Here is a 16,060-nt window from a genome sequence, read left to right as displayed (position 1 = left end):
AGGATCATTAATTCTCCAAGAGTTGAGATCTTGCTTGGAGTCCCGGTCCGAGAAAGATTGTCAGTATTTGTAAATGTATAGTAGCTCAAAACTGGCAAAAAACATTGCCAGTAAGTGTTTTCTGGCCAATAACAGAATCTTCTATTGTAATGTACTTTGACCACATACATCTTGACCAAATTTAACATCACTGGTTTGTTTTCATATCAGTTTAAAATGCTACATTGCCCTGTTTGGTGTCAAAACCAACAATTACATTTTAAGGACTTATTGTTGTCATGAACATGGAATGTGGGGTAGGACCCAAATGCAGGACTCTGAGGGAACTTTAATCCAGGCAGAGGTCATACACGTAAGCAGTCCAAAAAAGGCAAAGGTGCAAAAATATGAGGTAAAAAGGCAAGGTCCAAAAACATGAAAATGAGGTCGGATAACGACTAGGCAAAAACGAGACTTTAACTAGAACTGGTTGTGGTGGCACAGGAACACTGGGCCATGGCAAAGTGGCGTACTATATAGAAAACTAAAAGCTCGGATACTCATGCAGACACATGTAGTCTAATACAACAAACTGGCACACAATGACACCACACATGAGGCTTAAATACATGGCATAATTAGTGCCAAACAGGCACAGGTGAGGAACTGCTGCCGGAGGGCAGTGGCCTGGTCACGCCCCAGACAGTTGTCTAGTGTTCACTTTTTCATTTATCGTTTTCACTGTGAAGTAGTTGTTGTTTCTTGTGTTTATTCTGTATTGAGTTTCTATAAACAAGTAAATGGACAGGAATTTTGGCTGTGTTCTCGGAAGGTTATGTCTTTTGTTCATCAGGCTTCATCAGAGTTTTTTCAAATTTAGGCAGAGCTGTCACCAGTCTGACCAGTTACACGCCTGTGCATGTTACACCTCCCACTGAATCACAGTCTCATTTTTGCATGCATTTTATTGTATTTTAATGTTTCATTTTTAATGTTTAATGTATTTAAATATGAATATTCAAATTAAAATTTTTGTTTAGTTTTTACATTCTAAAATGGAAATTCAGGAAACTTGTTTGATATTGAACATAATATTGATAATGAAACGGGTATAATTTTTACAGTATTATCCATCCATCCATCCGTTATTTGAGCTGTTAGTGACAGCCGGGTCTCCAAATGGCATTTCGTCATGTGTGTTGTCTATTTGTACTACTCAGTACTGTATTTGAACTGTAATTTTTCACCGTTATAACCACCAAAGGCTCAGCTGGAAAAGCATTGGCCTCACAGTTCTGAGGTCCCAGGTTTAATCCCGGACCCGCTTGTGTGGAGTCTGCATGTTCTCCCTATACCTGCGTGGGATTTTTCCAGGCACTCCAGTTTCCTCCCACATCACTAAAACATGCAAAATTAATCGGACATTCTAAATTTCCTGTAGGAGTGATTTTGAGTGCTGTTGTTTGTCTCAATGTGCCCTGTGATTGGCTGGCAACCAGTTTAGGGTGTACCCCGCCTCCTGCCCATTGACAGCTGGGATAGGCACCAGCACTCCCCACGATCCTTGTGAGGATAAGTGGCTAAGAAAATGGATGGATGGATAGATGGATGGATGTATAACTACCATATCAATACTTTTCATTATTCTTATTCAGGGCAATATTGGCACATTCAACCAAGGTTACCACTTTTAAAGGGAAACTAAACCCAAAAGTAAGAATAAATTGTCCCAGCTCTAGTCAAAACACACCACTCACACTGCTTAATATTCTCTCTACAGTGTAAAATATTCCAAAACGGGTCATTTATGACTAAGGGTTGTTGTGTCGCTCTGAAACATCGAATGAAATCAAACATGTAGCGTCTTGCTGGTGAATATTAAGTAGGCATGGTTTTCTTACGAAATAAAGTGGACACCATGACATTTTGCTGTGCCCAAATTGGAAAAAACAGAGATGGCATAGATACATTGGCGATATAAGTAAACAGCAGTTAATAAAGAAAATATGCACCGTTGAAAAGTTTTAAGATCTCAGGTTTTCACTCCCCTTTAATGATATTCAGCACAAAATGGGAAATAAAAGCTTTTATGAAGATTGTGATAAAGGGTTTTAATTAAAATTGTTATTTTTGTTGATGGTGGACTGCACCGCACCACACAGAGATTTATCTAATATTTTATTTTCCTTCTTTTGCTTTATACATATGGAGTAGTGGAGCACTCTTTCAGCTAAACTCACAAAAATAAATTGTGCAAGGTACACCATATATTGTGACAGAGTGGGAGGTGTAGGTATCATGAAAACCTTTTACTTTTAACTTACACTCACCTGTTGTTCATGTTTTTGATTATTCCCAAGGAATAATATGAACAATTTGTTCACTTTAAATTTTTCTGTGACATCTCTGCCCCCCTCTTAGTGTAGTGGTGGTGGCGTTTCCAAGTCCAATTTCAAGTTTGGGAACCACTGCCTTAACGCATAATAGATAATACTTTGAGGTCTTTGGCTCTTCTTCTGGCTCTTCAGGTAAGCAAAGCAAAGCAAAGCAAAGCAAATGTATTAGAATAGCGAATTTCATACATGAGGTAACTCATTATGCTTTTTATGATGAAAAGTATTAAAAAACAAAGACATAAAATATTTTAAATGGGATAAAAAGAATAAAAATTAAAACAAAGTACATCTATTTAAATGAAAAATACAATTAAAAAACATGTACAGTGCAAAAAATCTAATTAAAAAGAGGAAATACTCTTAAAAAGCATGAGAAAAAAGAAGAGTTTTCAACTTGGATTTAAAAACAAACTCACCTCTTTTGGCAACTTATTCCATGTGTGTGCAGCATAATAACTAAATGCTCCTTTACCATGTTTGCTTTGGACTCTGCACTCCACTATTTGACCTGAGTCAGTCGATCACAGAGTTCTACCGTGTTTGGATTCCGTAAGCATTTCTTTCATGTATTCAGGACCTAAATCATTTAGTGATTTATAGACCAGTAGCAGAACTTTAAATTGTAAAGCTGACTGGAAGCCAGTGCAAGAATTGTAGGATCGGATGTAGCATTTTTCCTTTTGAAGAGAAGCTCTCCAAAGACGTTAGTTTTTTTAACCATTTTTCGTAGTTTGCGGACTTATTTTTAGTAACATATCACGTGACTGATGTGCTGTGTAGTGTTATATAGATGGCGAACGTTTCCTTCAAAAGAATGATTCTTTTCAGTGTATGAAATTAACTGAATAGGTTTAGGAATTGATTTGTTCTACGAGCTTGGCCACCGCCATGAGGAAGCCCGCTGGGAGCGTAAACAGAACTCATGCAGTGTCCTTTGTAATTGTGACGTGTCAACTACGATGCAGGGTTTTTGCAGCGGGGAAGATCTGGTCCTTTTTCAATGTAAAAGACAGTTGACACATGAAAATGCAATACAATGGAAATGATAGAAATTGGTTATTCCTTCTATGCGCCCTGGTAACAAATACCTCAGGGACCAGTATTGTTCTGCGGACTGCGGGTTGTGGACCTCTGTCTTATTGGACAAATCCCCTTGCTGTGGCTGATCCCACTCCAGATGGTATCTGCTATGGTCTTGAGGACTTTATCATGGCATCAGCAGTTGGGCCTTTTGCCCAGGGCTTTCAAACAGCAGCAAAAGAGGAGGATGTGCTCCAGGGTTTTTCTTCTACCACAGAGGGCATACTGCTGATTCCAACTAGAAAAACTTTGATGGGCTAGACAAAACATTATAGACAGCTAGGATCAGGAACCTTATCCGATAGGGCTCCGCTTCACAAAGATCAGTATATGTGAGACTTTGCTCAACTGCTTGCTCCCATTTGAGAAGAATCTGCAACATTTGAACATTGTCCCAGATTATCACACTACTAGTCACTTTAAAGTGAGACTGACATCCCTATAAACATTCTAAAATAGATATTGTAATGAAAAATACATATAACAGTATTCACGTCAATGTCTATACGAAAAAAAAAAGTGAGCGGAGAGCGCGTTATCCATGCACAAAGTCGCGCAATTGAGTGTCCCTCGACATCCAAGTGGTCGCCATATTAGTCGCGTCCTCTGTCCTTGACGTCATCGTCACTTCCGCCGTTAAAAACGTGCAGTGCCTGCTACAATGGAAGCCGAACAACAGAGATATTCACATTTTTCCGATGCCTTTTCTTACAACGAAGCTCTTTTCGAAAAGGACAACACCACACAACCGAGTGAAGTTATCGGGGCAATATTACACTATTGTTTCGAGCCTTCAGGGCAATATTACACTATTGTTTCAAGCCATATTCAGATGATATCCGATCACGGCCAAACCGCATCCCGCCCGACCCACTCCCGCGGCGGAGATGAGCCATCGCGGCTCATCGCAACCGGTCAGTGTGGCTTATGACAGAGCCGAGCGGTGCTGCTTTGGTCACAGTCGAGCCGGGGTGCTTTATATGCGCACGCGACTGAGTAATGCATTCTCGGCTGGGTTCTTTAGAGCCGCCCCCGCCGCAAAGCCCGACGCGCAACCTTCACAGAAGGTGTGACCGCCGAACGCGGCGCCTCAGCCGGTGTGGCTGAGTTTCGGCGCCCGTGGTGGCATATAAGGAGGAGGCGGAGCCGAGCTATGTTGCTTTTAGGGGTATGTTCAAAGTTGCCACAGTACGCGATGAACAGTATCGAGACATTGATGGCTGAGCGACACGCACATCGACAGATTTCATACGCTGATCTTTTGTTATGTTATGAGAGAAAACGATTATGTGGTCCTTCCCAAACTATTATTTTTTTTAGTAGCTGTATGCGCACATCAACACATTTCATACACGGATCTTTTGCTACGTTATGAGAGAGACAGATTACGTGGTCTGCCCCAAACTATTTTTTTTTTTTTTTTGGGAGCTGTATACACACCTACCTGTTATTTGGAACCCACGAAGCTCTCGTACTCTGCACCCGTGCAATCCATTTTTCACAACGAAAAGGGTCTCTTTCAAACTTATGAAGGGTAATTCCATTCAAGCAATGTCCAGCAATGCAATGAGCTGGCATTTTTGGCTAACACGAAGGAACAACGAGCTACCTTCCCGGAGGTAAAACTAATGGAAACAAACGAGTCCACTAGGGGGCGTCTCTGTCCTGTACATCACTTCCTGCTTCTTCTCGAAAACAAATGCCTCGAGAGGATTTTCATGGCGGGAGTTACAGAAACCTGTATACGTCAAAATCCTGTTTTGTGGTAAAAAAACACATGGGACCATATTGGCTGGGGGTTTTTCATTAATAATATACCAAAAATCATCCGTTTGACGACACTTGGCCTTTAAACTGCTTGCATTTCTTGAGGTCTCGGTGCCCTTAGCATAATGGTCACTGCACCGGACTATTTTCGATAAGGCATTTAATTGCGAGAAGATTCTGCATCTTTTTGCATAATTGTAAAAAAAAAATAAGTATACTGTCATTACCATTTTACTAACAACCTTGGATTGCCCCGTGTCTGTTCTCACAATTTGTTTATGTCTCAAAACTATTCTCTGTCAATTGTTGTCATACTAGAGAGGCTCCAAATACCAGGAACAAATTTTGACATTGCAAGTTTCTTGGGGACTGCAATGATGGTGGAACTTTTGAGACAGAATGGGACTTCACACAGTTCCAAGATCTATTGAAGACTTCTGTGAAAACTGGAGCAAGCTGGTTTTTGTAGACTTTCAAAAAGTAGGGGGGGAGGGGTCGACAAGGTCTGGACCCACCACTTTGTTGATCTCTTGTTAATTAAAAGGGATTTTTCACATCTTGTTCATGACTCGTCAATATGGAAGAGGGAATCAGAGGTGTGTTCGTGGTGCACGATGGTGGGTGTGGAAGTGTCCTTTTCAAATCTTCACTAGAAGCTATTCAAATCATCAGCGGCTCATATGTTGTTCTCCATTTGGGGAGTGATGATCACTTATAGCTGGTTAGTATTTGTAATCGTTACTAAATTGATACAGAGTTGTTAGCAGCAAATTGGTTTTCCATCTTTTCTGCATTATTGCTTTTTGTGATGTTGATTTCTTTCATCAGATGGTTTCTGGCCCGATTGTACAGGGGTCCCTCCCTAATCCAATTGGTGACGTTAACCAAGGTTTGTTGTTGCTGAATGTGTGAAATGTGTTTGTTGGCAGACACGTCTTCACATTAGTTTATATAGGATGTCCATTCAACCAAGCTGTGAGTTGATGTTTCAAAGACACTTCAATGTCTGCTGTACAAACAGTCTTGAAATTACATCTTTCGTCATCTGGTCGAAAATGTTGTAGTTTTCCTTTCGGCTTGTCCCTTTCAGATGAACGCATATATATGTTTGGCACAATTTTTACACCGGATGCCTTTCCTGACGCAACCCTTCTCAGGGAGTGGAGGCCCCAGTGGGATACGAACACACAACCCCTGGTTTACCAAACCAGTGCTCTAACCACTGAGCTACGGGGCCTCTTGTTTCCACTAGATGTTTTACGCATTAAAGTTTATGTTCATATGTTGGTATTAATTGAATGAAGCAGTGATTGGACAAACCCAACCGCAAAGGAATATCACGGTACTGAACTGAGGGGTAATTGTGTCTAGTGAATGAACAAAAATGGTAAATTCACCATTTCTTTTTTTTTTTTTTTGAAGAAACAAATTTTGAATAAGAGTCATTGATGGTGTAGCAGTAGACATGCCAGACTTGAGTGTGGGCAGCGTGGGATTGATTCCCGCTGAGTGATGTTGTCGATATCTATCCTGCAACTGACTGCCAACCAGTTCTGGGTGTCTGCCTTTCACCCGAAGCTAGCTGGGATTGGCTCTGGCTCTCCCGTGACCTTTGTGAGGATAAGCTTCTTGGATAATGGATGGATGTATGGATTTTGAATAGCAAAAGTTTTCAGCGTACTCAACCCAAAACTAATATCTGCTGACTACTTTCCTTGCCAAGTCTGTATTATGAGTTTCAAACTGTCCTTGCAATATTAGGTAATGCCTCAAAAAACATGATGACACAAGTATGTAGCCATGCTTATATATCAGCAGGAAATACAAATGCTGTGATACATGATCAGATTCATGTTTTACACACAAAACTGTGAGCTCAGACTTATACTTTGTCTGCCATACAGTAATCTAATTACCCACAGTATCTTATGCAGAAGGCACACACACACGAGCAGATGACCATCACACGTTCGGTTATGTTAGCAGTTTTGAAACAATGGATGATTTGCATAATTATGAGGTCATTCGACAGGCCCAGCATACATCAAGCCAGTCAGGTTCTCTAACATGTGCTCAGTACTACTCTAACTCTACGTCTTCTACTTGGAAAAAAATCCAAACTGTGAGATGCTTCATGTAAATTGCCGTCCAACTATTCAAACGATGGTTGAAATAGAAGAAATCTTAAGCAAAGAAGCAGCCATTGGAATTATCACCTGGCAGCTTGTTAGATAAACCTGCACAATCTAATAAATTCTATATTTGATCTAGCTGTATTCTGTATTTGCAAATTAAAATGGAATGCTTTTTTTTCCAGGTTGGGGGTTACAGTGGTGCAGAATTCCTTGTCATAAACTGTCATATGTGGGAAAATGAAAAAAAAAATGAAAATGTAGTAAGGTGAGACAAATACACCTCATAATTATACAGTGCAGTGCATTTCTTCAACAGCAACTAGAGGAGCATACTGTACATGAACAAATACAAATAAAGAGAAGTACAGTTAGGGTGGCACTGAACAGAACCAGTGACAAAGGGCAGCCTTGGAAGCATCCCACCCTCACTGGAAAAGAGTCAGACTTACAGTCAACAATCCAAACCAAACTCTGATACTTGTCATACAAGGACCAAACAGACCGTATAAGGGGGTTCGGTACCCCATATTCCAGGAGCATCTCCCACACGACTCCCCGAGGGACACGGCCAAAGGCCTTCAAATTCACCGAACACATGGTTGGATGAACTCCCAGGCACCCTCGAGGACCGTGCAAAGGGTGTGGAGCTGTGCCATTGTGCACTCAATGATGGTTGACTAATACACACATTACTGATTCACTCAATGGTATTGATGGGCATGGCAGTTCTTTCGAGTGTACAGAATCACCCGGGCAGCATGGTGGCACAGCTGAAGAGTGTTGGACTCACAGTTCTGAAGACTGAGGTTCAAATTCCGGCCCCACTTATGTGGAGTTTGCAGGTTCTCCCTGTGCCTGTGTGGGTTTTCTCCGGGCACTCTGTTTTCCTCCCAGTCCTTAAATACATTCATTCATTGAAACATTCAGTTCCTTTTCATAAAATAATATAAGTGATTCCTCATTCTGTTAAGGATCCATCCCTGAGGTTCACATACACTCAACACGTTCACCGAAGCACTATATATGTTGTTGTCCTGGATTTCAAAGTAGGAAAGATGAAAAAAAGTAGGAAAGTAGAAAACAACAACAACAACAACAACAACAACAAAAAACTGCATGCAGCTACAAACAAGCAATCTTGCAGGTTTAGTACCAGCCGGTGTGACTTCTGCATTCTGGTGCATAGCATCGCTGACACCAGCATCTGCCATGCAGGCTTTCTGTTCACTAACCGTTATTGTCATCTGATTAGTAGTCTTTGAGTGTTGAGGAACTCTATACAAATGTTATTATTATTATTATTATTATTAATTTTAAAATGCATTAGTGACATAGAAGGAATCATATGGCTATGTTTACAGATTTATTATTAATTTACATACATTTTAAATATGTGTGCTTGTTTTCATGTGGAGGCACGTTGGCGCAACTGGAAAGCATTGGCCTCACAGTTCAGAGGTCCCGGGATCAATCCGGGAGCCGCCTGTGTGAAGTTTGCATGTTCTTCCCGTGGCTGCGTGGGTTTTCTCTGGACACTCCGGTTTCCCCCCACATCCCAAAAACATGCAACATTAATTGGACAAACTAAATTGCCCCTAGATGTGATAGAGAATGCGACTGTTGTCAGTCTCCATGTGCCCTGCGATTGGCTGGCAATCAGTTCATGGTGTACCCTGACTCTTGCCTGTTGACAGCTGGGATAGGCTCCACAGCATTCCCTTGACCCCTGTAAGGATAGGTGGCTAAGAAAATGGATTAATGGATGGATGGATGGATAACCACCATATCAATACTTTCCCACTTTGCCCATCTTAGCTAACATTGGGCAAGAGGCACGATATACCTTGGACTGGTTGGCACCCAGTCACCGGATGCACATACTCTATAATCAAACAACCTTTCACACGCATATTCAAACCTATGAACAATGCAATATTACGTCCTCAATTAACCTAACATGCAGGGAAAGAAGGGGTGTACGGATTTATCCGTGTAATCTCTTCACAGGTTTTAAAACATGAAGATTCCTTCTGGATATTTCCTTTTTTTGTTTTACATTGTTGCTTATTTTCATGTCATCTTCTTTGCAGTAGAACTCATTTCCTAACCGTAACAATACTTGACACCAGCATTAATTAGGCCATAATCCAAATGCAGCATATCAGTTAGGCCACATGTAACTTCTTTTTCTATCGGATTGAAATGGTTCACACAGAAAAGGGTTTTCTTTTCTTTTCTTTTTTTGCAATGGAATAGAGTTTATGAATATTTAACAGTAGCATCATACACTACTGACCTGGGGGCTTTCAGGATAATAACATGGCGGATTACAGTGAAATAAGCGGTATGGAAATAAGAAGGGCCAGGTAAAACAGAAATTAACATTAACATCCGGTCTATTATAATGTTGCCCATGAGATTAGCAAATGTCATTGTTGAACTGCCATCTTGTCTTATTATACTGAGATTTGTTTGAGAGTTTTGTGTGTGTGTGTGTGTGTGTGCTTGCATTCGTAATTTTTGTAATGAGTGCGTGTGTGTGTGTATAATCAGATGTCCTGTGTTAAATACCGCTCCCCTAACTAGGCCAACAGCTGCTTCCCTGGTCATTTATCTCCAGTCAGCTTTGATGCCCCCTTTTTGTCCATACATCACAACAAAGTGTCACCTTGTAAAACAAATATGTTAATACACAATGTCCATTGTAAAATGAATGTTAATACACTACAACTATTATAGTCTGACAGAATGTACATATTTAGACCTGTAGCAGGGTGTGCACAAAATAATCAAAGAAAGAAAAGTGCCAAGTTGTATGCTGAAAGCCCCTTTATGCAGTGTGTAATGTATACACACGAACATGGTGTGTGGTTTTATGTGTGCGGTACAAATGATATTGTATGCCATTTAGTAAGGCCACTCCTCTGTCTCTTTGGTTTTTAGTGTATCCAAGCCAGGTAGGAATGTTGATACTGTGTACGTGTATATACGCGTGTGCGTGTTTGAGTGTGTGCTCTATGACGGAAAACAGCGCTTATGTCTGGTCTTTTCTCTGCGTCTTCATCTAGGAAATAAAAATGCAGAATGCTCGAAAAATAGATACACAAACTGTACACTTACAGAGGCACTCTCTTCTTCCATCTATCCACTCTTGTCCATCATACTCGCTGACATGGGAAGGCAGTGAAGTGAACCAGAGGACACAGCTGTGAATCAGCCCATAGGCTTGTCTTTCAGCGTGTGTGTTTGAGCGCATAGGCATGTGTGTGAGATAGCTTTGGCTTCTGGTATGCTGTAGAGGTACAAGCAGGTCACTGTATGAATGAGGGCAGTTTGAATTTATGAAGAGGAGAGCAGTTTGGAGCTGCACAGAAGGATCTAAGTAAAATTCTGTATACTACATGTCATTTCATAATATGAATGCTGTTGTCTTTCACACACACACACACACGCACATACACAATGGCGGAAGTTCTCTTCTGCTTTGTGACAGGAACACAGAGGAGATGAAAAGCGTCTCGGTGGCTAGTGATGCCCATGACGTTTGTCACATGGTTGAGTTCACGTCTGCATTGAGATGAATGAAGCAATCTAACAATAGCTCAGTTTTCCTTCAAGTTCGGAAATGAGTAAAAGAAAAGATTTTAAGGTTTGGTTCCCTGTGACACCTATTTGAAGTTTTGAAATTCGCAGAAAGGTTTTGGATTTAAAATATTGCTAAGATAGCAGTCAGAAAGCCAGATTTAGCAACTGGCATTGTTAACAAAACTAACAAACCACAGGAACTAACTTACTCACTGTGTTGTTCGAAAAGGCCTAATTTACACACCCATTCGGCACTGCATAATGCTGAGAAGTGTTTTATTTGTGGTTGCTTACCCTATTTAGCTACACAAGGGAGAAACCTTTCTCAGCACCAACTGAAACTACCATGATAATTATTTATACCGCTCTGTAAAGAAATGATTAAATAATAGAGTAGCAGTGGTTATTGACACTAAGATCGTCTAAGATCATTCTCTAGACAAAACTGACACCACGCTACAACAGAATTGTAAGTTAACTGTTTAAGAAGTTATAAGAAAGATGGAAGAAGCTTCTGGAATGCCTGCTGGTTTTAGTTTGCATTGTTCGCTACCGCCAACCTGAGGGAAGGAGCTGGAAGAAGTGCTGATCAGAATGTGAATGGTCCAAGAGGATTTTGCATGCTCTTGTCTTAGTTCTGGCAGCATGCAAGTCCTCAAGGTTGGGTGAGGGGGACACCGACAATCTTCAGCAGTTTTGATTGTTTCAGTCAGAGTTTGTCCTATTGTGTAGCAGCACCAAACCAGACTGTGAAGGAAGAACACGGGACTGATGCGATAACTGCTGTGTAGAACTGCTTCAACAGCTCTTGCGGCAGGCTGTGTTTTGACAGAAGCCACAGGAAGTCACTGCTGACTTTTTTTTATTTTTTTTAAGGACAAATTTGATGTTTATCTCCCACTTCATGTCCTGAGAGACTATAAATCACGGGAACCTGGAGGTCTGAATGTTTAGCATAGGGCAGTTACAGTTGCAGGTGAGGGGCAGCTGTGGGGAATGATGACTCCTGAAGTCCAGGATAATTTCTCAAGTCTTGAGTGTGTTCAGCTCCAGGCCGTGTTGAATGTACCATACCTCTAGCCTCTCCACTTCCTGTCCATACATAGACTCATCACCGTCTTTGATGAGGCCAATGACTGTGATGTAGTCTGCAAACCTCAAGAGTTTGACATCTGAATTCATTGACTTACAACAAAAGCTGCAATTATTCCCAATAAAATGCATCCGAGTTAGTTAAAAAAAAAAGGAATAATGAAAAATGATTGAGACAGACTGACACATCTATTGGACTGACACCAAAGGAAAAGACAGGAAAGGATGACGGGGAGGGATACTGCTGCCAGTGTCCAAATGTGACAGGAATCAAGAAGGACAGACAAAAAAAGAAAGTTTCCTTCACATGAATAACTGGAGCTACATTTGTTTTATTCTTTCTATAATGAGTCTGTCAAAAAGTTGGATCCGTAGTCATTAAAACTCATTCTTCGTAGCCGTACTCCAGTGGATGTTATTTACGCAAACACTTGTGCATTTGGCAATGACTCATGAATAATTGTGTCATCACTTAAGTCAGTGAACATCTCTATCCCCCCACAGTTCTGATATCTGCTGGCTGCTGCAGTAACTCCTGTGGGAGTATGAAGCTTTGGGACAGGTGAGCCTCTCACACACACACACACACACACACACACACACACACACACACACACACACACACCACACACACACACACAAAAAGCCAATTCAAGTCTGCTCTGTTCATAGCAATGTTTGCATCAATTTGTGTCAAATATTCTTTGTTCCGTCCACAATGTCAGAGAGGTTTAAAGTTAATTTTAATTAATTTTATTATTTTACACCACACTGGAAGCTGTTTTTAAAATTTTGACTCTTTCATACTGGTCAGTGATGTAACCAAAATACTGTTTTATGTAGACATTGAGTATTGAGCAGTATGTAAGTTTAATGCTGTCCTTTAACATGTACTGATGAGAAGTGCCAAGTAAATGGTATACACAACAGAAATGTATTGTTTACCTGATTATATTTTTAAATATCATTTTATTCAGCCATTTAGACAATTGTGCTCTGTTCATACACCACACACAGGTTAATGTGTGAGTTCCCTTGTCCATGAATTAATAGTTAATTTTACACAGCATTATGAGTGTGACTCTTGGGCTGTGTGTTGTGTGTGTGTGTGTGTGTGTGTGTGTGTGTGTGTGTGTGTGTGTGTGTGTATGTGCGTGCGTATATGTCACTATAAGGGCACCCTGATTTGACACTCATTTTAATACAGTGACCGCTGGTTAGTGACGCTAGAAGGCTAATATTAAATATTTATATTTAATTAGTCAGACTCCATCTTTACCTCAGAAATAAAGATTCTTGCATTCTGCTGACCACAGACTTAAAATCCTTACAGTTCATACATTACATGGATGCATATGCAGTAATTAAACTCTTTCCCTTGTGTCTTCCAGCTTTGATTGCGCCTGACCACACATGCCTCTTGATCAGATGCTGCTTGACAACACACACTCCAGAGAGAGAAGAAAGGGAGATGGCAAGAGAGAGAGAGAGAGAGAAGAGAGAGAGAGAGAGGAGAGAGAGAGAGAGAGAGAAAATTGTCTTAGCACATGTATGAATGGAAGGGCATGTGGATCAATACACAAGTGGTGTAATGGTTAAATGGTCATGTAGTTCTGAATCTAACAGTGGAGTTTGAAGGAGCTGTTGCTCTATTGGCTGCTGCTCTCCATTTTTGTAAATCACCACAAAAGACTGTAATCATTTTTTTGATGGTGGGGGTGGTGTTGGGGGGGGGGGGGGGTTATGGGTATTAGGAGACATGTCCGAATTGCCAAACTGAAGAACGAGGATATTTGTCATAACAGGGTGCTATATATGGAAATGTTACTTTGCCATGCAGTGGGATATCTATCCCATGATAAGAAAAAGTGCTTTCAGTGTCAGTACTGCTGATACAGCTGGCACTAAAGCACAAAGAATTACAAAATTATTAAAAAGCCATCGTTAGAGTAATGCTTCACATATTTGACTCAATTTCCAGTCAATCCCCCAATCACAATCGTTTTGTGCTTGACCCATGACGATGATCGGCTAAAGGAGATTCCAGCCAGCTCAGCAACACCAGTTGTAAAAAAATATGCTTCGATGAATAGAAATCAGTATAAAAGCATCATTTCATACATTTTAGACTTGAGCAGAGAAGCTGTAATACGTCTGTTGTGCTATCCAGAGGTTTACTGCTGCTGCCGTTTATATTATATATATATATATATATATATATATATATATATATATATACACATATACACACACATATACGCATACATACACATATACAGATGACTAAAACTTGTGTGGGATATTGTAACCATGCTTACTCAGATGTGACACATCACATCGAGTCACTCATATCGTTGTACGTACTTTATGAAGAAAACAAGCTCACATAGAAAAATGTGCAATACGTGCACCTGGTGATGTGCGCTGAGGTTCATGCCTAGTAAGGCACTGACACTAGAGTCATATTTAAAGGTATATGTGCCAAACAAAGTTGCATGGCATCCTGACATCAGAAACGTGAGAATAATCATGTATACAATGTATGTCAGCATTCTATTGACATACCTCATAATTTGCCATTAATAAGCATTGCGTTTACAGCGGTTTAAGCGAGAGCATATGAGCCATCACAGTTTTCATAACTGCTACTTATTCATTTGGTAACTAATTAAATTAGCAATAACTGGTGTGTGTAAAAGCAATAAACCCAAAGTAATTTTAATATTAGTCTTATGCAAGCATCCCTCAATTTAAGAAAGGAGGGTTATTTCTTTATTCTGTTTAAAGCTCGAGCATTTGCATTCCATTATAATTTTGTTATATTATTATTTATACGATTTGATTGTTACCATTTTGTGAAACGTTTAAGGTTATTTATAAATTTTGCCAGGTTTGGGTCTCCTTTAGAGAAAATTTTGGGGAGTGATTGTTCTGAACCTGTGTACGCTCATTTGCCCCCTTTCGGTGTGGCAGAGTATTGTCTGACACACCGCACACTATTTTTTTTTATTTGCAGTTTTATGCGATCAGGACTAAATGTGTGCAAAGAAATATTAAATACATTCACCAGACCACAGAAAATTGGCATGCATATAAAAGAGACTAGAAACATTGTGTTGGAGATGTGAAGCGAGACAGAAACAGTCCTGGCTGGATGCCACTCCTCATCCAGAGAACAACTGGGTGGGTGCTCCCTCTCACTTGTGGCCCTACTGAAGTATGGATCAATGATTCCACCACCACATTTTTGTTGTCCCAAATCGAGCATGAAATGATCACTCTACCAAATTGTGACAACTTCTATCCAAGCACGATTTTAGATTGCTTTATGTTTTGGTTAAAGAGCCACAACCTGGGTTGTAAAATATATGCAAATTTGACTCTTTTTAGGGGCATATAATATATAATTAACACTGAGTGGATGCGTTCAGAAAGACAGTTGTTTGCAGTCAAGTATTCTTTGTAAGTTGGGGATATATGTCTGTATTATAGTCAAATGTTACACTATACAACATCTAAGTAATACAAAAAAATATTTCATTTTGAACATTCATTAAAAGCGTTAAGGAACACTGCTCTGATTACACAAATAGTCACACACAATTAAACATAGTATTGGGTATGATATATCATTGAAGGAGAATAGTAAAGGTAATGATACTTTGTGTTTGTCACATGTAAAATGTGCAGTGAAATATGTTTTCTGTGTTTATAGTAAGCTATCTTTGAGAAATACCCAAAGACTTAATCCATATGTTGTGTCAGTAATTTCTGCAAGTAACTCATTGGAAATTACCCTTACATGACTGAAGTTTTGGCGGAAACCAGAACACCCAAAGAAAACCCACACAGGTTTGACAAGAATATGTTTCACACAAAAAAAGCCCCAAAGTGGTTAAGAGCAATCTGATCTGGAATCAAAAGTCAAAAATCTTACTGTGAAGTAGCAGTGCCAAACACTTTACACCATGCTAACCACAGGAAGCTGCATTGAAGAAAATCTGAAAATTAACCAAGGAAAAAGAA

At 40.1% G+C, this 16,060-nt stretch overlaps 1 protein-coding gene across 1 annotated transcript in view; it reads left to right on the top strand.

Annotated features, from left to right (window-relative positions):
- The window catches only part of LOC133510206 (coiled-coil domain-containing protein 85A-like), a 33,390-nt gene extending 19,949 nt beyond the window's left edge, over positions 1 to 13,441 (top strand). Inside the window, exons 3-4 of the mRNA XM_061837989.1 lie at positions 12,539 to 12,596; positions 13,426 to 13,441. Coding sequence (XP_061693973.1) covers positions 12,539 to 12,596; positions 13,426 to 13,441 — 74 coding nt within the window. The remainder of the gene's footprint in view (positions 1 to 12,538; positions 12,597 to 13,425) is intronic.
- The last annotated feature ends 2,619 nt before the right edge of the window (positions 13,442 to 16,060 follow it).

This window comes from Syngnathoides biaculeatus, chromosome 12 (genome assembly GCF_019802595.1).
Source record: "Syngnathoides biaculeatus isolate LvHL_M chromosome 12, ASM1980259v1, whole genome shotgun sequence".
Classification (NCBI taxonomy): domain Eukaryota; kingdom Metazoa; phylum Chordata; class Actinopteri; order Syngnathiformes; family Syngnathidae; genus Syngnathoides; species Syngnathoides biaculeatus.
This window is presented reverse-complemented; position numbering and strand designations above follow the sequence as displayed.